This window comes from Poecilia reticulata, linkage group LG2 (assembly GCF_000633615.1).
Source record: "Poecilia reticulata strain Guanapo linkage group LG2, Guppy_female_1.0+MT, whole genome shotgun sequence".
NCBI classification, from domain to species: Eukaryota; Metazoa; Chordata; class Actinopteri; order Cyprinodontiformes; family Poeciliidae; genus Poecilia; species Poecilia reticulata.
Window position 1 is genome coordinate 25,271,086 of NC_024332.1, and position 21,840 is coordinate 25,292,925.

The window sequence follows — 21,840 nt, forward strand, 5'->3', positions numbered from 1 at the left end:
ACGACAAACACTAAGAGCCAGCCGAGGGTTAAACAGTGAGATGTCTTACCTGCAGGAGGAGGAAGAGGATCATCAGCCATGAAAGAGAAAGAAAACAAAAAGCATCATTAGAGACGAGCGCGGCTCACATTTCACACAGCAGAAATCAGGTTGTTCAGGTCGTCAGGGAGYGAGTTTACATGAACTCCAGTAACCTGACAGAGTCAGGAAGCCTCGTTCTGCCTCAACGCCGTCCTGGCCTCATTTCTGCTTTCTCCTCGCTGGTTAGGACGACTTCAACCCTTTGGCCTGGATTCAGGTTAAATCTGATATAAATAAAATACATGCAGACGCTCTCTGACCTGCACAAGCGTTTAAACACAAAACCCACTGACCACGGATGGTCGGCAGGCGGAGTCCAACTACTGGCTTCAAAACTAGAAAAGAACYGAAATATTCACGCTTTACAGAAATATGATGGATTTTCTCATTAAAAAAACCTTTTAACTTGTTAGCTAATGGTAGACACAACCAGACCCAAAACAATCACATTTATTTCATTGTACCTAATCTTTGCATTTTAATGTGATCAGTACAGMAGGAAGCCATTTTCTTCTCCTAAATAGACTTGTTTTGCTTTAAAATGAAAAGTTAGTYGACATAAACTGGTCTAAAAGAGCAACTGGAGCGCCAAGCTGTTGCCACRGTAGCGAGCGTGACCATTAGCCTACTGATGGAAAACGCTGGTTTTCCATCAGCAGATTGGAGCGGTGACGGCAGACGGCCRCAGTGGAAAGTAYGTTTTTATCAGATTTAAGGACCACAGAACATAACATGATTTAAAATATTAAGAAAGAAATGTTTCCCAGAAGCAAAGTCTGGATATTGCAAGAAAAAATAGCATTTTGAGATTGTTTTTCACACTTTATTTGGTTCTTAAAAGCATCATTCCTGTGTTTGGATTAACAGACGTGATTAAATTAGAGCTAAATCCAGCTTTAAAACCAAAACCAGCCTTAAAAGGATCCCGTTTTATTCCATCCCTCTAAACGGGACTCCTGATCAGGAATGTCCCACCTTCCGCTCCAACAAGTGTTATTTGCAGATCCCAATTTGTTGGCCCTAAAAATAAACGCTGTGAGACTAAAAATATTTTGGAGGACTGCGGCACACATGGCTGCTGATTGCTGCAGCTGCCGCTCCATGCAGCCTCAATAGGAAACACATTAGTGTGTGAGCAGCCGCAGGGGGATGGGGAACCACTGCAGCTACGTTTACATCCACAGCTCTGGAGCCTGCACGGTGGACGGTAGACATTAAAGGGTTAAAACGCAGTGGTTACCCAAGCACAGGCTTTGTTTTGGTGTTTGGAGCCGGCGGCGAGGACGGCCGGTTTGCCGACATGTCTGAACCAGATGGAAGGAGGCGCCGGCTACTCTTTCATCTGTAGGAGCGCGGTATGTAAACAAGGAGGCGCTGGGGCCGCAGAACGCAGAGACGCAAGTTTCTGGTTCAGTCGGTCAAAACTTCTGCTCCTCCACAKACTCACTGCCACACAAATGTCAAAACAAAACCTGTACGACACCGAGGCTGAAACGTATAGAGACTCAAAAAGGGTGTTTTCTGAAAGAACACCACTCCCTGAGCAGTAATTWAAAAAAAACTGGTAAAAAAATATTTATATTTTGCCTTTAAGATAAAAAAACAATATTTTATCTGTAAATATGTTCTACCCAGAACTCAAGTGTCAGTTTTGACTTCTGCAGATTTCAGCTCCACCTTTTGCTATCCAGTCATTAGTCAATTAATCCTGCAAATAATCAGCAGATCAGATCTACATGGTATTAATATTTATTCCAATAAATATCAAAACCTCAAGCCTCAGAAAGGCTCGATCTATGTTTTTATTTTAGATTTGTTTTAGCTGCAGATGTATCCTTTGCTACTAATGATCAATTGTTCACTAAAAGAATGTAAAAAAAAGTGTATTTTTAAATTTAAAATAAAGAATTTATTCGCTTATTTGAAGTTTTGTAAGTRTCCCTAACACTGTATAAAAYAATCTTATGTGGTTAAATGAAAAATCTGAATAATTGCTAACAAACAATTGGTAGTTACAGTTCWTACTGACATCCTGTTGAAAGCCTCTAAAACTCAACATGCTTCTCAGAGGTTTTCCTATTCAGGCCTTTTCGCTGAACAAACACACTCCTGAGTAAAACTGAGTCCAAACCAGCAGAAGGATCTCTTGCTCAGGCTCACAGGGTTAGCCTGACGTTAATGTAGCAGCCTTTGAACCTCAGACTGAGCGATGCTTCAGCAGGAAGCTCCAAAGGCTGTTAATCACCCTGAAGACTCTGGTGTGAATCAGCGACTGGAGATAAGCTGAGTGTGTGAAAGCGCTGTGTGTTTTCTGGCAGCTTCTCGTGTCTTTAGCGATCCACACACACTAGCCCAGCTGCCTATATAAACTCTCATTCATGAAGAGAGAGGCGCGGCAGTCGCGCTGCCAGTAATTTTCCACCATAAAAATCCGACCAAACTGGATTCCCTGTCATTACAACAGCAGAGCTGCTTTCCCAGAACCTCAGCAGCTGCTGGGAGATCCCAGTCAGTCTGTCCCATTTGCCGCTGTGTATGCTGGGAGTGGGACTCTGCAGCAGGTGCATGGTTGACCTGCGCAGGTCGGCTTTCAATMAAGAAAAGAGGCGACAGGAGAAAACATGCACTGAAACTCAGAAGCTTGCGCTTCAGTCTACGCTTCTATTTTTCATAAGCATGAAAACCGTGACTGAAGTTTTTCCCTCATTTCAGCCAGTTTGGCTGCGAAAAAGACCTACTGTAATCTAATCTGTCGTCCATTACTGGAAAATGTCTCASAGTTACCTTTGGCCGGACTCAGTTACATAAAACACATCCGTCTCCAGATTATCTAATGAAAAGAAAGGCKCTCTTTGACACATCTGGGTGGATGGAAGGGGAAGTGGAGTCAGGAAGCAGCTTGGTCTTCTGCATCCTGACTGGACATTTCTGAGCAACAGCTTTTCATCTCAAAACCTTTTCACAGATAGTGAAAGATTCAAGTCAATATTTAGAAATGTTAACATTTAAATAAACTTGAGATTTTACCAAGGAGGTGAAAGCAAACCTCAGATTAGCAGGATGAGATGCAGCTTTTAATTCTGGATCAAAGTAAAACCTTAGAAACATCTGATCACAAATTAGTCTCTGAATACGATCGGGTTCATTTCTGCTGAGATGTTTAGTGACCATGATTTAAATATAATTCGGCTGGAAATTTCTCTTATTAATGGTCAGTATCTGTTTGACAGAACCTAGTAAAGATGTAAAAATTTTACTCGTCAGAAAAATAACAATATGTTAAATATGACTATTATCAACCCAAAATGCTTGATGGCGAGACAAAAACAAAGATTAAACAGTTTGGAGGAGCCAGTGTGAGAAGTCACTACTATAAAGCATGGTAGTGGCAGCAGCATGCTGTGGACATTCACCTCAAATCAGCAGCTGGACAGTTGAAATGTGAAAACCGTGGAGAGTTTAGGACAAAGATCCCAAACACACATCCTAACTGGTTCTGAAATTACTAAAGCTTCTAGAATGGCCTAGTTAAAGTTAAAGCTTGGTCTGAGCCACCCTGCAGCCTGCCTGAAAGCCAGCARAGAGCATCCACATTTTCTATTAAAAAAAAAACAACTAAATTGTTTCCTATTTTGCTGTTTATGCTGGAACATAAATAAAAACATTTCTGAAGGTGTAAATGTGACGAAGGGAAGAACATCAAGTCCTGGGATGTCTGAAGTGCTTGTGATGTTTTTGATTCTAATAAAAAATWAATTAAAATGTGGATTTTATTGAATTGGAGTGCTTTAAACACAACAAAGTGAACACGTTTAGTGTCAGTCAGAGGGAGAACTGCAGCGATGAAAGATCAAGTTTTAATCTGTGGATCTGAATTTAGGACCAGTTCTTGTTGAGGGTTAACTTGCACAACGCCGGCAGCTGATAAGAGGAGAAAAACACAGAGGAGAGGACGAAGGACAGCCAGCTGCAGATAAAGTCTTTGGTTCGGTTCTGGTTCAGTYCAAGCCCGGGTTTGGCTCCAGCTGACAGTACCAGCTTCGCCCCAGGCGCTTCCTCCCACCCTCACTTCCTGAGATGAATCGACATGTTTTACAGGTTTCCCTGTGATGAGGCGAGCCGCCGCCGGCRCTCCGGATCCGTCCCAGTCCACACGCACCGCGTTGCGGGGAAATCTGTGTCTGCTGCCGTTCTCCACCAGCGCAGGGCTTCCGCTTAACCAAGCTCTGGGTGAAAGCTGCTCTGCGGTTTTGACTTTCAGTGACAACCGAAAAACTGTCGGTTTCAAACAAACACCTCCAAACTGAATCTAACAACAAATCTGATCCTGAGCGTCAGAGTGGAGCGTCCAGAGGATTCAGAACATTTCTCCACAAAGTTGGTGAGAACAGTGCAGCAAAATGAAAATGCAAATCATTTATTTGCATCGGTGGAGACAAAAAGTCAGATAAGGCCGGCTGCAGCCTTGCCACTGTGTCTCATAGTAATTAGCTACTTAAAGCTCAGCTGTCAGTTATTGGACACAGAGACAGAGAGGAGACAGAGCTGTTTCTTGTCTGGCAGCGAGACACAAACGCGGCTCGTAAAACAAGAGGTGGAGTCAGAGTGACTATTGATCTGTGTTTGCTCTGAATTAAACCGTTTGTACAGGGAAACTTTCACCTGAACAGAAGTAAAAACGCACGAGGCGTTCAGAGCTGAATGTTCAGCTTTCTGGCCACGTCATGTCACTTCCTGCGCAGCTCCAGGAACTGCTGGAGCAATTACATGATGAGCAGGTTGTGAAATTTCTCAGGAAGCAGAGAGTATCACAGTCAGAGTTAGCGCTTGAGACATTCTGAGACAGACTTGTGGGCTTTTACCGTGCAGTCAGTAGATTACTTTCAAATATTGTCAGAGAAAAACCCAATTGTACATCGACCATAACAAAGGAAACTTTAGTTTCTTTGTTTTTTTAAGAGAAAGTAGCAAATAGTTAAAGCATCTGATAAATTAAGCAGAAAAGGGTTTTTATCAACTGTGTTGACAGTCATGGAAAACTCAAAGTTTATTCTGTCTTTTCAGCAATTTATGCAAAATTTGACATATTTTTTAATATCTCTCTGATTCTGGAAACAAAGCAATTCTTTTCCATGTTGTGCATCAGTGTACTTTTACATACTCATGTGTAATTTAAATCTAAAAGGGAGATTGCTGCAAAGATCACGACTCCTTGCAATCAACCATCCACTGCTGCATCATGCAATGCTCAGGAGGAGAGATGGCTGCAACAAATCTATGGAATCAACTGCCCGTTTCACCACAGATGGAGGGATTGCTGCAGCTCCATGTACTGTTGCATCATGGTCGTTCAGGAGAGATTGCTGTGAAGTGAACAGGTCGATGGAATCAACAGGGATTACAGCGAACGACTTGATGCAATCTGAAGGGCTTATTTAGGGAATCCTTTAACTGGATGTGACAACGACAATCCAACTGACTCAGGTCAATTAGATTCTGATGAGAGAAATGACCYAGATCAAACCAACATGGCCGACAGTGACCCCCTGCTGCTAGATGCTTATTGGAGTCAAATAACCMCACTTCCTTAGGAAGATGACGTTAAGGTGTTGCTTGTGAAAGAGACGACTAAAACCAGAGGTTGAATAAAATATTTTCCTTTTTTTTTAACCAAACTCTCAGCGTAAAAGATGTTTGCACCAGTTTTACTGGTGTAAAGGTTAATCAGGAGGATGCTTATCTCAACAGTCAACTTCCTGTGAGTCAGACAATCCCTTTATAAACAAGCAGAGCTGTGTTTTCTGACACCACAAGCTGCTTTCTTTAACAGGCTGCATATCTGGAGCTAAAAACAAACCCTTATCTCACTTTTTACTAAAAGTTTTGACTGATTCATACAATGAGCTCCTCCAGTTGATTCTCAATGGAAATGACAAAAAACCGTGTTGTATGAAATGATCTGGAGACTAAAGAGCCAATAAGCAGATTTTAAATCAGTGCTGGCTGCAGCTGCATGCCTGCGTGTTTCTGCTGCTCTTCCTCACATGCCTCTGCAGGTTTCTACAAGACGCCCGGCTGCCATGCTTTGGCTGCGCTCCTCCAAGCCGAGGATCTGCAGGTCCGATGCCATCACCCACTTCTCTGCACACACACACACACACACACACACCTCCATCACTCACATTACCACAGGAATAAAGCACCTCTACCTCTCCTCCCTACCCCTGTTTTATTCTGTTGACAGAACCAGTTTGCTGCAGTTGTTTAAAGGTCTTCTTATTGGACTTTGTCTCCTCTGCCAATACAAATATTGGTGTACAGACTCCAGCAAAAACCAGTTCTGTCTTTCTTTTCTTAATCCTCTTCCTCTGCGCTGAACAATAGGCCACACTGGCTGAAGTTCCTTCAGCAGTAAACAAATGAATGACGAAACTGAGAAAACAAATTGATAGAGAGAATAGAAATCTCTAAGAATTGCTTTTGTTGATATTTTGGTGAGAGACTGTAAAAGTCTGGAGTCATTCCTCATTTATTTCAATTTGTTTTGTAAGAGCATGGCAGCATTTTTATAAAGGGTTGGCTTTAAAACAAGGAAGCAGATCAGACCTCAAATCTGAAAGTTATGATTTGGAGAATAACTAAATGATCCATCTAGCATTATGGAAAAAAATAAATAAAAAAATTATATATTACACAAAAGGAAGGCTGAGGTTTGAAAAATCAGCAATACGTCAACAGCAGCTGGTCCCATACTCAATAATCAATGCAGAAATGAGTAAAAAGTTGGACTATTGGCTGTTTTTAATAATGCCAATCAAATCCAGAGAGTACTGTATTGAACTTTTGATATTCTGGCCCAAAGATGCTGCAACAGCTAAATCTATAAATACAGGTAATGTCAGTTTATAAACGCTGTCTGGTTGGTTAGTATCTCCAACTTAACACCTGTTGACAGCATTTGGAAATGCGTTTTGGTTTCAAAGAGCGTTCAGGAACCTGGAAGGAAGGATGTTTGGTTTTCTGTAGAAACACAGATCACAACAGAGAAGATCAAACATCTACATGAAGAAACGAAGCTCTGAACGATTCCTGAATCAAGTCAGACCTGTTCACTGTGACAGCTACTTCACATTTTCGCATTTCAGTTTGTCAGAGATGATTTAATTTGTTTTCTGGCTAATAAATGCGTTGCCATTTACGCCCCCGTCCTAMTTCCTGTTTTAATCGTGAACAAACCGGCCTYGATTCTTCCTGCTAACCCTTGTGAGCTGTAAAAATCCACCAGAGTCCAGACTGTATCCCCCTCACAGCGTGCAGCTGCTTTAATTACTGTATGAGAAACAAGCAGACATGTGACGGCCGTGGCAGCCGTCCAGTAACTCAGCAGTTTACCAGCAGGGAAGCCACTCAGCTGACCTCTGATCTGGAAAAAGTCCCTAATATTCCTGGACTTCTATAACCGGCATGAATCCTGAGACCAGAATCACTTCAGTGTGGCTCATTTCTCTCCAGGACGTAGACGGGTCCCGACCGAATGGTGCTAAAGCAGGCAGAGAGCCSAAGCAGCTGCTGCGCTGAAAATGGTTGGTGTTTATGCAACGGCTGCTCCAAACCGGGCTGTTTGCGTCTGTTGACACCTCATGATAGCCTGTCAGTCAAAGAGCAGGGAAAAGCAGAAGTGGAAGCACAGCAGGGACACTGTGTTCACACACAGGAGCTTTTGAGAAAGTTGAATGTTTTTATCAGTGAGAAGGAAATCATGACAACAAAGAGCCAGCCTCCATCTGGAAACCTTRTGAGAGAGAACGAGGAAGGGCGTGTGTACGTTCAGAGGGAGAAAATCAACGCACAACAAAGAGAAAATAAATGTGTGCACACAGAACTGAGAGTGTGGGTTTCCTAATGCGCAGTGAAGGAGGGAAGTTCAGCTGAGCTATTAAAAGACCACAAATTACAACTCTAGGCAGCCATAAACATCCTCAGCGCCGCAACCAACACTTCAGAGCCGACCCGATCCGACCCGATCTGCTCGTCTCCACGCGCTCCCGTCATCCTGCTCATGAATCTGCAGGACGTGTTGATCTGAGTTGTTCTGCTTCAGCCATCTGATCAGTTTAATGGCCGTCCTGCTGAGGATGTTTTTACATCTTCTGGTTTATATTATTCATATTTCTGGTATTCTGGTCAGTCTGTGGACAGTTTTCCGCTCTGGGTTTTGTTTTTTTTGCCATCCCACATCCTCCTCACTCACTCACTTAGTGGAGTCCAAACTTTTTCCCATTAAGGCCAAAAAAGTTTGTAGAATTCAATGACCACATTTTGTCTTTTTAACTAAAACTAAAAAGATTTACTTCTGAAGACATTAATTGTTTTTATCTCTGTAATAACATAATAAATAGACGATATTCTAAAAACCAGCATTGCTGTATTAAGTGACGAGAATTTCTTTCATTTTCCTTTCTTTACTTTTCACAACAAAGGTTTGGCATCGCTTGCTGGATTTAAAGTGTAATCAGTGACAACAGAAACAGTGCTAATAGAAGAACATTTTTGTTGACTTCTTTGTCTTTAAGCTTCTTTGCATATTTTTTTAATATTTCACATTAACTTGTGTGAAATAAGTTAATGGGGACGTCCTGTTTTCGTGGAACATACTTGTCTCTTTGCTTTATGCATCATTTGAGACGTTTAGGCATCTTTTTCCGTTTCTGGTCATTTTATTTTCTGCCAGAAGATTTATAAACMAAGTTTCTTTGATTAGTTATGAGCTAAATTTCCTTTTTATCGCTTTGTTTGATTTTCAGAAATTGTGTGCGTATTTTTGTTTTTTTTTTTTAGCTGTTTCCAGTTTTAATTAACCATATTTTACATTATTGCTGTTGAGTTTTATTCTCCGTTTTTCTGGTTTGTTTTGGATCATTTGTCATCGATGTCTTTCTAACTTCATCTCTTTCCGTTCCCTCTTTCTCCTCTGTTCTGTTGAGATGTGGGTCGTATTTGACTTTTCTCTGATTGTGCTGTAGGTGTTGTGAAATGTTTCYATCCTTTAGCGGTTTATGCACATCTCTGGAACAGGTTTGGTGAGTGTGTTGGAATATTTTCGTCTCTTTCTAGATGTTCGCCTCCTTGTTTTGTTTAAATATTTTTATGTCTTTCTGGCACATTTAAATCCGTTTCTGACTCTTTTCTGCAAACGTTTGAAACMTTCTTGATTAATTTCTGATTGTCCTTTAGTGATTTTCATCGCTTTCTCGGTTTTTGCTGCTGTGTTGCGACTCTTTGTGTACTCTTTGAGTACAAGGGTCAGTTACAGTTGGACCCTTTGGGGCCCCTGCTGTTGTCCTTGTTTAGTAATCCTTCCCAGGGCGTGGTGTGTGTGTGTTTAGATAACACATGAACAGTGTGTCCTACAGCAGGTCTCCTGGTGTGTAGGTCATCTATCAGGCTGTTTCTAGTAGTGAAGTTGTTCAAATTAGTCTTTGCGGTCACCAGWAAGAAGACACAAAGAGAGAAGACAGACGGAGACAGTGAGGATGAAACAGAGCTCTGTCTGAACATGAAGGAGGTCTGCCTCAGAAACTGGAACAATGGCTGCGTTGTGAGCTTTGGATGTGAGATCAAACCCTCTGGTGTTTCCCAGCAGCCCTCGTCCCCAACCTGCAGCTCCGCCCCACGCTCGGGGACAAGTCGGAGACATGGAGGACACGAAGGACGGACAGAGAGCTCCTCTTTCTGGAGCGGACGCTGGCCTTCCCATGAGCCTTCACACAACCCAGGTTTCGCCTTCAGACAGCCTCACCAATGAGACGCATGTGAAGGTCACGCCGTCGACATGCGGCATTAAACATGGCGGCCAATTTACTGCTCTAAGTGCTGAAACAGTGGGTGGAAAATATGCAACGTTCCCCTGACGCCAAGGTTGAGTTTACCCTCCGGAGGATCAAAGCACTTCCTGCTTAGTTACTGTCCTGGTCCCTCACCGCTAAGTGGGGTCCTGACAAGCATCAAGAAACAGGAGGGGAGGGACTGGCAGCCAGGAAGACATGGGAACGTCTTCAATGCTCATTATACGTTCTGGAACTTTTCCAGAATTTACAGATTATATTCTGGATCTGACAGGTTACCGTCTCCATCCTGCAGGTGACTTTTCCAGAAGTTAAATGTCACTTTGAAGAACTTACAAGTTACTTTTTCTGAAACATTTTAATTATTCTGATCTTTTTTCAGARTTTACAAGTWACTTTCCAAAACCTAAAGGTTACTTTCTAGATCTTACAGGTCACATTTACAGAAATTAATGACTTTCTAAAATTAATATTCTAGAATCTGGTTTTTGATTCAACTGTGTGGAACTTGTAGTTTTTCTTCTGTAACTTTCCAAATCTTTTGCAAACCTTGCCTTCCAACCTTGCGCAGCAAGGCAGTTCATTAACATTAGCATTTCACCGCCCTTGACTATATGCTTCAAACGGTTTTCGGATCACTCTTGCAGATCCTGAACAGGAAGGAGATGTTCGGACTGCTTTGTTCAGATAAACTAACTGCTTCAAACAGTTAGAATTCTGTTTCTCTCTTTGTGTCTCATTCACACGATAGTTGAGCTGCTCTTTRGAACTACAATGACTGAAGGTCAGAACTACAACATGGYGGAACTCTCAGATACYACAAATTAGGGATGAGCTGGCATTCAGATCTACTTGCTGTCTGGGGAATTATATAGCTGAATTAACCAAACCACTGTTACACATTGGATTAGTGCGACTATTTAAAATGAAGCTTACTGAAAATTTCAAAATAAAAGCCTTGACATTTTTCACATCAGGTAATTGCTCTTTTGGGCTTTATGTGACTGGTTTAAACAAACTACAGTTACACATTGAATTGGCGTGGTAGTTAAAATGAAGCTTACTTAAAGTTTCAAAATAAAAGTCTGCATATTCCTCTCAGGTTTGTGCACCGCCTGTGGCGGTGGAATAATATTTGCCTTTTTAATGTTTTTTTTCCTCAGGATAGTGAACTGCCTTGCACAGCAAGGCAGTGCATTAGCTTTTAGCTAATTTCTCATTAATTAGACATGCTTAGTATACTGAATGGAGCACGTAAAATGAAAACAACATGGTCCTGTTGCTCCACATGCTACTGCCAGCATTTAGGCTAACATTAGCATATTGGCAAACTTTAGCTTATGCATTAATTTTAACATAATGRATGGTACAAGTATAGCTTAGTCAACATGCCTCTGCCTCTCCACAGGTAATTGACTACATTGCAACTTTCTTTAGCATTAATGCAAATTTTTAGCATCATAACCCTGCATCAAAGCCGACGGGCACACTTTGGCATGCCCCTTMAAATTTCTGCAGGAATTTTCTAGTTGAATTATAATGTTTGTTTCTGATAAAAGATTAGACAAGCATCTCTTTAAGGATAATAAAACCGTACATGATGTTAAATCTGTGGAGGAGTCGCATCCAGTCAAATCAGAAGAATCTGAATCAGGTGAGTTACAGGAAGAAATCCTGAACTCTATCAGAGCTTTATATACTTAATTTTATGAAGTGACTTTCAGCTGTTTAAAGTCTGATGTTTTATTGTTTTCAGTTAAATCTGACCTTGTCCTTTCATCTGGTCCACCTTGAATCGTTTCCTGCCTTTAATGTCGGCTTTTATTTGACTCTTTGCGGGTCTTAAAAGCTCCCATGTGGACATGGCTTGGCATCAAAATTACAGGAGAGGGAATGAACCTGCAGAATAATAATTTATGGCAGAAAATTATTGTCATTACACCTCCACATATCCAGCTAGCCCCACTCACATCCAGACAGAGCCGTGACTGCAGCGGCCCAGAGTACTGCATGAAGCGCGGCGTCGGCCTGACGGTAACYAGACACCCTGCGCTGCCAATAATTGATAATCCCGAGGCAACAGGGTTTGCTGTGCGTTTAAAATGGCAACAGGTCGCGAGGAGAGAACCAAGACCCAAAAGGTTCTGTTTTGCAGAGGATGGGTGCCAGTCTTCAGAGTGAAGAAAAAAAACTCCCGTTGATGCAGCAGTGGTTTCATTTTTCTGTGATGTGGTCATGCTTCCCCTCCTCCAATCACCATCTGCTTCTCTGCAGCACAAATATCTGCAACCGGCTGGTTTTWTCCACGTTTCAGACGGCAGGTGGACGGCAGGCTGCCTCCACTTCACACCTGCCGCTGTTGAGGAGGCCAGATTTAAATGTACAATGAGGGGCCAGATTCAGCTCCGCTCCGGCTTCGCCTGGATGTGATGTGAGCAGTAGAACAAAGTCAGGAAGTTTYCTGGAAGCTCAGCAGCCAAACCCTCCATGATCTTTGGACGACACGCGATGATGACAGAAATAGAGGAGGTTTTACTTTCAAATAAATAATCAGCTGAGCCCCGGAGGACACATTTGTCTTTTCAAAAGGAGTTAGAAAGTATCGTTCTTCCTCTGCTTCTCTAACAAAACAAACCCTTCCTCTGCTTTACCTCTTTTTCAAGAAACCAGCTCAAACTTTCTTGGAAAAGATCTGGGCTCAGTTTCTTCTACACAGCAAAAAACACAAAATCTAACCAAGTATTTCTGTCCAGTTTCTGGAGGAAATGTTTTAGTACAATTGAACTTAAAAGATACTTTTTTGGAAGAAATATGAGTTTGTCRATAATTCCTTAACATTGATGAAAAAGTTATTTCACTTATACAAAGTACTTTTTCATCAATATTAAGGAATRATTTACTAAAAACAAGCTTTTATGTAACTGAAAAGTTACTTGTAAGTTAGTTTTGTCTTTTTCAAAGTGCACCAAGAYGTTTGCAGAAGAAACCAGACAGAAATATTTGGTGACATGAGATGTTGTGTTTTTACAGTGYACTGCAGGCAGTTTTTAAAATAAACACCAACATAACCGTCTGCCAKATCTGATGTAAGTCATGACACAGATTCTSATTTAGATCTGGGCTTTGACTAGATCATCCACTGTATCTCAGGCTGCATTCTGCTGACCCGACACTCACCATTAAAGAAGCTCTTGACCTTGAGGTAGCCGACGCTGAGCCGCAGCACCGACAACTTGTCGAGCCGCGCCCGCACCTCCTCCGGGAACGGCAGCAGGCTGGTGAGCTTGTCCAGCTCTCCGTTGAGGCGGTCCCGGTGGCGTTTGGACGGGTTGGACTTGCTGCCGTCGGGCGGAGGCGGCTTGGGCCTGCGGACAGAGAGACCAACAGCAGTGAGAGTCCGCCCGGTTCCCACATCAGAGCAGAGCGGCTCTCCGCTGGGAGCCGGAGGTCAGCTTTGACTGAGAAAGGTCGTGAAGACCAGAGCGAGCGCTGAAGGTGCAACTGAAGCGGACGTCTGCGTGCGTCAGAGAGCCACAGCTGCTTCCAATTCTCGCTTCGCTGCAGGATGGAAAACATGCAAACATCTCTGTGTGCAAAACCATACAGAGGAGAACTGGGGGCATTGTTCATCATTTATCGTGATAAATTTCAATTCATGGTGAGAATTTTGATTCATTCTCATAATTAATTAATGTCAGATTTGTTAGTTTTACTACTTTCTCCGATTTTGTTCAATAAAGCATCAATAAATATGAACAAATAAGTAGGAGTGTTTATAATAATAACAACAAATAAATAAAATCATTATCACAATATTCCCACAAAACAACAGGCCCGGCCCTCTTGCTGCCCTTATCAGTTTAAAATCACACCGCCTCAGCTCTCCGCAAGGAGGCTGCTTCAGCCCCGGTTACCATGGGAACCAGGTGAGCGGGAATGAGGTCAGCTGTTTTCCAGGACTTGTTTACCACCTCCTGACGGAGAGCAGATCCAAAAGCTGAGCATTATCTGCTCATTATGAACTGCCTCTTTAAATCTCCATGGCAACCATAAAACATATGCTTTTCTTTAAAGACAAAAAAAACGATAAAACAGATTTCCCTCAGGCTTCGGCTGGGTCGTATGCGACCCTTGACTTCACAGCTGCAGGTGGGCCTCACACATAGGTAAATCAGCTTCAGAGGAGAATACTCTGATGGGGGTCAAAGGTCAGCTGAGGCTGCAGCAGAGCAACCAGTTCAGCAAGATGCTAGTGGGAGGAACCCAAAGTCCACGAACCTGTTAGCTTTTATGCTTCAGATTCTATTCAAAACAAACAGATTCAGCTATTTTAGTTGACAAAAAACCCCCACAAAACTCATCAAAAAGAAGAAGAAAAAAGCTAAATAAGAAGAGCCAAATATCTGACAAAGCAATCAGTGATGATAAACAAACCTTGATTAAAGTCAACTTTTTACTTATAGTAAAACTCTGACCTGCTGGTTTTCATTTAAGCCGCTTCCAGCTGCTCTGAAGAATAATAATGAATAAAACAAGTGAAGAGATAAAACTGCAACGCTCCACCTGTGGGAGGAAATCTATTGGGTTTTGCCTGGGAACAGGACGCGTTAAAAATAAATTAAAAATAGAAAAAAATGTAATTAAAAACAAAGAAATAAACATACATTAAAAAAAATTATCTTAAAAACTGGGGGGAAATACCAGAAATATCCAAGTAATTTCAGAGTAATATTTGTCACTATGCTAAAACAAGCTTCTCTCTAAAACCGAACCTGAAAATAAATGAGTAAATATATTTATTACTGCAATTCTTTCTTTTGACAGTAAACTGTGTTTTGTGGGACGTTGTAAATACTACAGTGTAACTGAACAAGGTTTTCTGACATTAAATATTCACATTAAGAGAAAAAGTGATGAGAGAGAGCGCTGCAGTAATAAAATCAACCATTGTTTYAAWWWTTWWWAAAAAAACAGATGAAATGATCGCCATGGAGACGTTTTGAAACGTCTTAAATCTCAGACAGGAGATCTGAGTCTTACTGTTACTCAGAGTTTCTCAACCGGTTGCCAACGTTTATAAATCGTGTTTTCACATGAGTAAGCTTCTTCTGACTTCACCGTTTGATCCAGAGACCTGCTGTTACTAGAGCAAACTGGCCACCTACCGACGGTGCATTCGCTGGCTGACAAAACATGGGAATTCTCTGCTTCCAGTTGGTTAAGCTCATCAACTAGTTTTAAGATGGCTCCCAGTGAGAGTGCATTTTATCATCCATGATCATCTGATTCTGTCAAAATAAAAGATGCAACAAATATCGGCATTGACATCGGTATTGGTCGATACTTAAATCGATCTTATTCATTGATTTTATCAACCTGTGAGAATCAGGGCAGGGCAGTGAGTTGGATATTGTTATACTGGTATGTCTCAAGCCAGTATTTTTCAAAATAACATGAAAAACCAGGAGCCCAGTGAGCCCAGACCAATGTGTGTGAACGTTAAAGACATATTTCAGATTTTAGTGCCAGAAAACCCACAAATCCTGACAACATTAACATAAATCAGTCCCAGACGGGCCTTCAGTTGTTTTCTAAAGCAGAGTAGAATTTAAAATGTTTTCTTTTAGAGTGACGCAGCGCTTTGGGAGGTAAAACTTTATGAAATAAAACAAGCAGTATAATATATGAACAATGAAAAACCACAAACCAAGCCGGGCCGATGCTGCAAACTGAAAACAGGTTGCTTTCTTTACAAAACAGAACTTTCATATCAAATGTTTATATGTAATTTATTACTTTGCATCTATAAAAATCTACAAGAAAAAAATTTCACAAATACAAATCTTGATTACACACAAATTCTTATCTATGAAAAGATAAAATCCTCCGCCATTTAATTTACAAGGTCACAAAACTCCATTCACAAAGGCATCGTCTGATTTACAAGCACAAAATATTTATGACTGATAAAATGTGAGACTTTCAGCTGCTGCCATCCACTGTTGCTTTCTTAAACCTACTCTGAGGAAATAGGGATGTTGAGTGACAATGTTGGTCAGAACCTGAGCAGAAATGGAGTGTTTTTGTCACTAGCTGTCATCTACCACACAGTTACCGGTTTGTTAGGTCTTTAACTCAACATTTCTCCTCCAGAATAGATAAATCACAATGTGTCACACACWCTGTTTAATGCGCAGCACTAAAATGTGTATTTGTGTAAAATAAATGTCTAAAAAGTGTCCTTTCCTGTCTTGTTAATAAGACATCTGTTTCAAATAAAACTGTGGTGCACGACATATCTGRAATCAAAGCGAGATGACTATCGCTGCATTCCTGACGGCGTTCCCTGTAAGAACAATGAGCAGCCAGTGTTGTTGCTCYTCGTCTTATCGAGCAGATCTGTCCTGGAAGGGGCGTGTGAGCTGAAGAAAACGCTTTGCATTATACGGGAGTGTGTGTGCGAGTGTGTTTTAGACTTGAAGAAACTCTCTCCTGCGCTTTCACAAAGGCACTTTGTCCGTGACGGGGCAGCAGCACCTTTTCAGAACAATAGAAACTAAACACGGTGTTCTCTGCTGCAGTTGTGATCCAGAAACAACAGGAGGATCATTTGAGCTCATATCAGAAACAYGACACCTGAGCCAATAAAATACCTGCAACCCAACACTCAGAGTATCACAAATAACAGCAACAATCACACATATTGGCTTTAGTCGCGCACCAACAGTCTGTTGATGATATAATGCATCTTTTTACAGAAAAACATGGAGACAATGTGAGGAATTTATTGGTTTTTCAGTCTAAAAGCATCCAAATAGTTTCTGCTTTACTGGCTGCTCCTTTAAAAGCAAAGTGAACTCAGAAAAGGTCAAAGCGTCTTTAAAATCTCTGTTCAAATCCTCCACACATCCTTCCTTTTTTATAGCATCAGCTCTTAAACACAAAGAGTCCTTTCTGCTTGTGTTTGGTCAGAATGCTCAAGGCCTGATTTCCATCACATGTCAGTCATGAGAGACAGAGGGAGACGCTGCGTCTGCTGCAGCTGTCCCTTCACTTAACACGTTACACTCACTGCAGCGTGACCTCACCACAAACCCAAACCAAACACCAGCATCTGACCGCCAGGCTGCACAAGAACCCGCTCCAATCGGCGGCCAAAAGTGGGACAGCTCAGGACGTTTATTAGAAATGTAAACCAAGAGGTTTTCAGACCKTATCATCTGAGAGAAGTGCTGCAATAAAAGCAAACAACCTGCTTCCTCCTCCAACCTGAATCCTGTTTTTATGACTAATTGTGTTGCTTTGCAGAGTCTCCTATGTGTTTGCAGAATGATAMGTATTAGTAAAGAGGCTGATTTTAATGTGGCTGAGCTCTGTGGTTGATCTGGGTAAGCCACATTTGTTCACAGACAATAAAAACCAACAGACGTCACATGACACATCCGCATAACAATCAGAACCATTCTGGATCATGTGCTAAGCTAACAATGTAAACACCTGCACAGGTACTGGGCTCTCACCTCACTGGATCCCCTAAAACCGAAACAAACACACACACACACACCTCTGTTTTACCTGCACGTACACAGCATTCAGAAAGTCCCAGAGTCTCTTTTGGAGTCTTTCCAAGCCAATAAAATCTCGTCTGGAGCAGAATCACTGATCTCACCTTTGACATAAAGAGCACACTCGTTAARGTGTTGCAGAGAAAACACCTGGATGGAAACCCATCTGTAGCCGAAGCAACTTCAAGAAACATCAAACTTTTCARCTCAGTAAAGTGAACAAATTCATTCAATGTCCTGCTCTTGTTGCTTTGTATAAACTGTCCATTTATTACCCATATTAGCGATATAAACTTGTATTATCGAACTTTGACCTCTTCTAGCGACAACCTCTTCCTGTTCCAAACTCAGCCTCACCTTCTCATCCAACATCACACACACACACACCTCTGTTTTACCTGCACACACACAGCATTCAGAAAGTCCCAGAGTCTCTGCTCATCCAACATCAGTGTCCGACCTCAACAATAGGCTCAAAGAAAAAGAGTTAAAAATTTGTGGAAAGCCTTCACACACACACACAGACACACACACACACACGTGACCACAACCAATAAATGCGGTTAATGCAACCTTATCATGTTTAAAATCATGGCAGAAACACTTCAGCAGCTTCTTTCTCCTCCAGATCGATTGGAGTGGATCTAAATGACAAACCAAGCGTTTCATCTCTGTAAAGGACAGAAAAGTCCGCTGTCAGAGAGGAAGTGAATGAGCAACCTCAGAAGTATTCAGCTGCTGTGATGAGTGTGTGGGAGGAAGCCGAGCAGCCTGTAGAGCCGTGACCTCAGCCTCCAACACGTTAGGGATGAACTTTCACACCGTCTGCCACATCTGGAGCCTCCCCCTGCATCCAGGTGTCTGTCCAGGCTTCACCTTTCTGCTTCATGATGCTGGTGTATTTACTCGCACAGAAATCACCACAAATGGAAACTTTTCTGCTCTCCCCTCAAGTTAGAGCGAGTGAGCACAGAACTCGCCCAACCAGCTCCATTTCCCTACAAATAAAGAAAGATAAACTCCCTGGGAGCCACTTTTCCTAAAACCCCGAACATGGCAGACTTATGTAACGTTTGCGTGACACAAAACTATGTTAATTTGAGTCGAGGGAGGGAGGAAAAAAACACCCCCCTCCCCTCCTCAACAAAACACACAAAGACATAAGGAAAGGCAGGAAAAAAAGTATGTTGTGGCAGTCAGAGGAGGAGGAGAAAAAATAGTGAGCGAGTCTCAGATTACGCCATCCTCCTGCTCTCCCTCCTCCCTCGTGGAAACATTGCGTGAGAGCGCTCTCGCTGCACGTCCTGATTATGATTAATGCAGGTAGCGCCACACACACACTGAAACCGCGGTTCTGGATGGGGTTCTGCCACAGATCTGCGCTCAGACTGTTCGGAGCGGCTCGCGTTTGCTCTGCTTTTGTTGAGAAGTTGAACTATAAACTTGTTCGATGAGAGAGAAGGAAACAGAAAAGGGTTAAAGCAGCCTGGAGCGGCTGGAGGACGGCTAAAAATGACTTTTATTACACTCTGAGAGGCTGATGTGGTTTTATTTCTGCACAACGATCCCTCATTTTGGTTCATACAGACCGATTAGGACCATGGTTACCGACGACGATATGTTGCTTTGCAGCATTTTGTTTACTAATAGGGAAAAACTTTAAAGTGATGAATACTTAGCAATAAAAATACACAATTTCCCTTTTATTAAAACACAACACAACAGCCTGGGTTCAAATTCATGTAAGAAAGTGTTTGKTTTTTTTTATCTTTAAGGCGGCAAATCAACTTTAAGGATTAAAGTTTGGTTGATTTAATTCATCGTCTGGTTAAAAATATTACTATTATAATATTTTGTTGACTTAGTTTTGTTATTTTCAGATCCACATTTGACTACAGTGGACCTACGTCCCTTCGCGGTTCAGTATTCACAAAATTTGCAAATTTTTTCTGAAATATTCTAAGAGACTCAATGCTACTAGCATACTATATAATCCAGGAGCATCATTCATATTCTTGGTGATGATTGGCTACAAGAGGTAAGGAAGACCATAGATGTTAGCTTCTGGGATAGCGCYAAGATGCGTATTAATGCAAAGTTGTGTATATTTGCTGTTTGAACTATAAAAGCAGGCAATTACGAGGTCTAATTTATTCGCTGAGGGTCCACTGTAATCTGCGAGTTCATTACACACTAACATTTGTGTTTTTATAATTTTACTATACTTAAATCCTTGTAGATCAAAACCAAATTATTCAAACCAAAAAGACGGATCAGAAATAAAAGATTTGGATTAGCTGTCCTGAAAAAAGCAAAATTAAATCCTCTCCGAACGAATAATCAAACAGAGAAACAGTTTGAGATTTTTCAGAAATCTCTGAGATGCTGCAACAAATTGATTCCTTCTGGTGCAAACCTAGAACGTCTTAAGACACTTTAGAGCAGAAGCACAGAAACTAAAGCACTGAATAATCAATGTATCCAAAGCTGCACCAGTTTCCCTTTGGTTACGTTTTGACCACTGTACCAAAGTAAAGATGCTAGGCCATAATATATCAACACAACCACCTCAAACCAACTGGGAAGCATGGTGGTGGAGAGGTGATAATGTGGGCTTGTTTTGCAGCAACAGCACATTTCTGCTTCAACCAAACAGGCCAAACACAAACACAGCAGGAAACATCGTACAGATTCCTCCGACGTGGTTTAYATCAGACACTGGCATGTTACCTGGCTGTGGTGTGTTTGGCAGAAAAACAAGTCAAATCTGTTTACATAAGGAGAAGCAGCGGCCATATTGGCTTATTGAAGCAGCATGGGAGGCAAATCCAAATCCAGAGGTTAGAGCAACAACTAAACAGAGGGTCACCACCAACTGGTTTTCAATAATGGCTCCTTATATTCAACAGAAGATTACTTTAAGTGTTTATGGGTTTACTGAAATTAATACAGGGTCGACAGAGTTCACATTAACCCAATGAGAAAATCTGTTGACAATACTGCAGCAGAGGAAGGAGATGTATGTGAATGTGGGCGTCTGGTTGTTAAAGAGATCCAGTTACTTAATTCGGACAAAACTCACCTGAAATATTCAAGGTTCGCCTCAAGGACCCTTCAGAGAGTCCTCAGAGGGGAAATCCAGAGAAAAACACAAACATGTTTGCTTTCATAACTAAAAAAAACCAAGAAGGTTTCCCCCTAAAATGCGGAACCCAGCCATGCGGAGATAAATGGATCAAAATGATGGTTGGAATATTTCCCAATGTCACGACACACAGGGTACAGCCAGGTTTATTACAGCTGTATAACTCTGTAAAAACAGGCTGCAATGTACTGACTGGTCTGGATGTGTTTACACAGCTGCACCTTCTTGTTTTGAAAATCCAAAATCATATAAACACAGATTTTAGAGCAATGTTGTTATTAAAACAATCAGATTCATTTCCTTGGCAGCCCAAAAAGGCATAAAAGCTGGGAAAATATTCTTAAATGACTATTATTAGAGCGTAATCAGTTGTTAATAAAAAACAATTTAGCGAAGTTTTTCTTTTGTCAACTTACGTTTTCTGCACCGGCTTCTTCCGTTTCTTCATCGCGTACTGCGCCGTGCTCGGCAACATGGTGAGGCAACGCAACAAAGTCCAAATAAGAAAAAAGTAGAGCTATCCCGACTTTAAAAACACYTTAACACGTATAGACTGGTTCGGAAAAGGTACATTCCCCGAAAAAAATCAAAATGAAACCGATAATAACAGCGAAAAAGAAGGGGGAAAACTCGACGGCCACGAATACCCTGGTGCAGCTCGGATTGTTTGTTACGGACGACGGAGACTTTTCCGGACTTTTCTCGCTAMGAAGACATTTCAAGAGGTAGCAAAACGTCCCAACTTGTCATGCTTGGGTTGTTCGAGCGTTTCCACTCCGGTACCATCCGAAAAAAAGTCCAAACTTTGATCAGTTTAAGGGGTTCCCTCGGAGGGTTTCATAGAGACGAGCTCTGACTGCGGCGGCGGCGCCCCCGTTGTGATTTGACGGAGCCGAGCAGCGGCGTAATGTGTGTCACTGCAACATCAGAGCTGAAATATTTAAGGTAGACCGACCACAGCCGCACAGGGACTACACAGGAGCAAGCTCCGTGGACGACCTTAAGAAGAGTCTTGTAACCACCACACTTGGACAACTGTTCAACTTCGAAAATCTATACTTTCATAATAATAATAATAATAATAATAATAACCTTATTTGATATGTAAATAAATAGTTACAGCTCATATGTAGTACAAATCGTTCTTACTTTTGGTTGTTATCACACTTAAGCCACACTTAAGCCAGCTGTGTGTGTGTGTGTG

At 41.7% G+C, this 21,840-nt stretch overlaps 1 protein-coding gene across 1 annotated transcript in view; it reads right to left on the bottom strand.

Annotated features, from left to right (window-relative positions):
• Positions 1-21,524, bottom strand: part of LOC103457584 (aryl hydrocarbon receptor-like) — a 40,110-nt gene extending 18,586 nt beyond the window's left edge. Inside the window, exons 1-2 of the mRNA XM_017309211.1 lie at positions 21,053-21,524; positions 13,104-13,291 (exon numbers count right to left, since the gene is read on the bottom strand). Coding sequence (XP_017164700.1) covers positions 13,104-13,291; positions 21,053-21,111 — 247 coding nt within the window. The 5' untranslated portion in view covers positions 21,112-21,524. The remainder of the gene's footprint in view (positions 1-13,103; positions 13,292-21,052) is intronic.
• Positions 21,525-21,840: the final 316 nt, after the last annotated feature.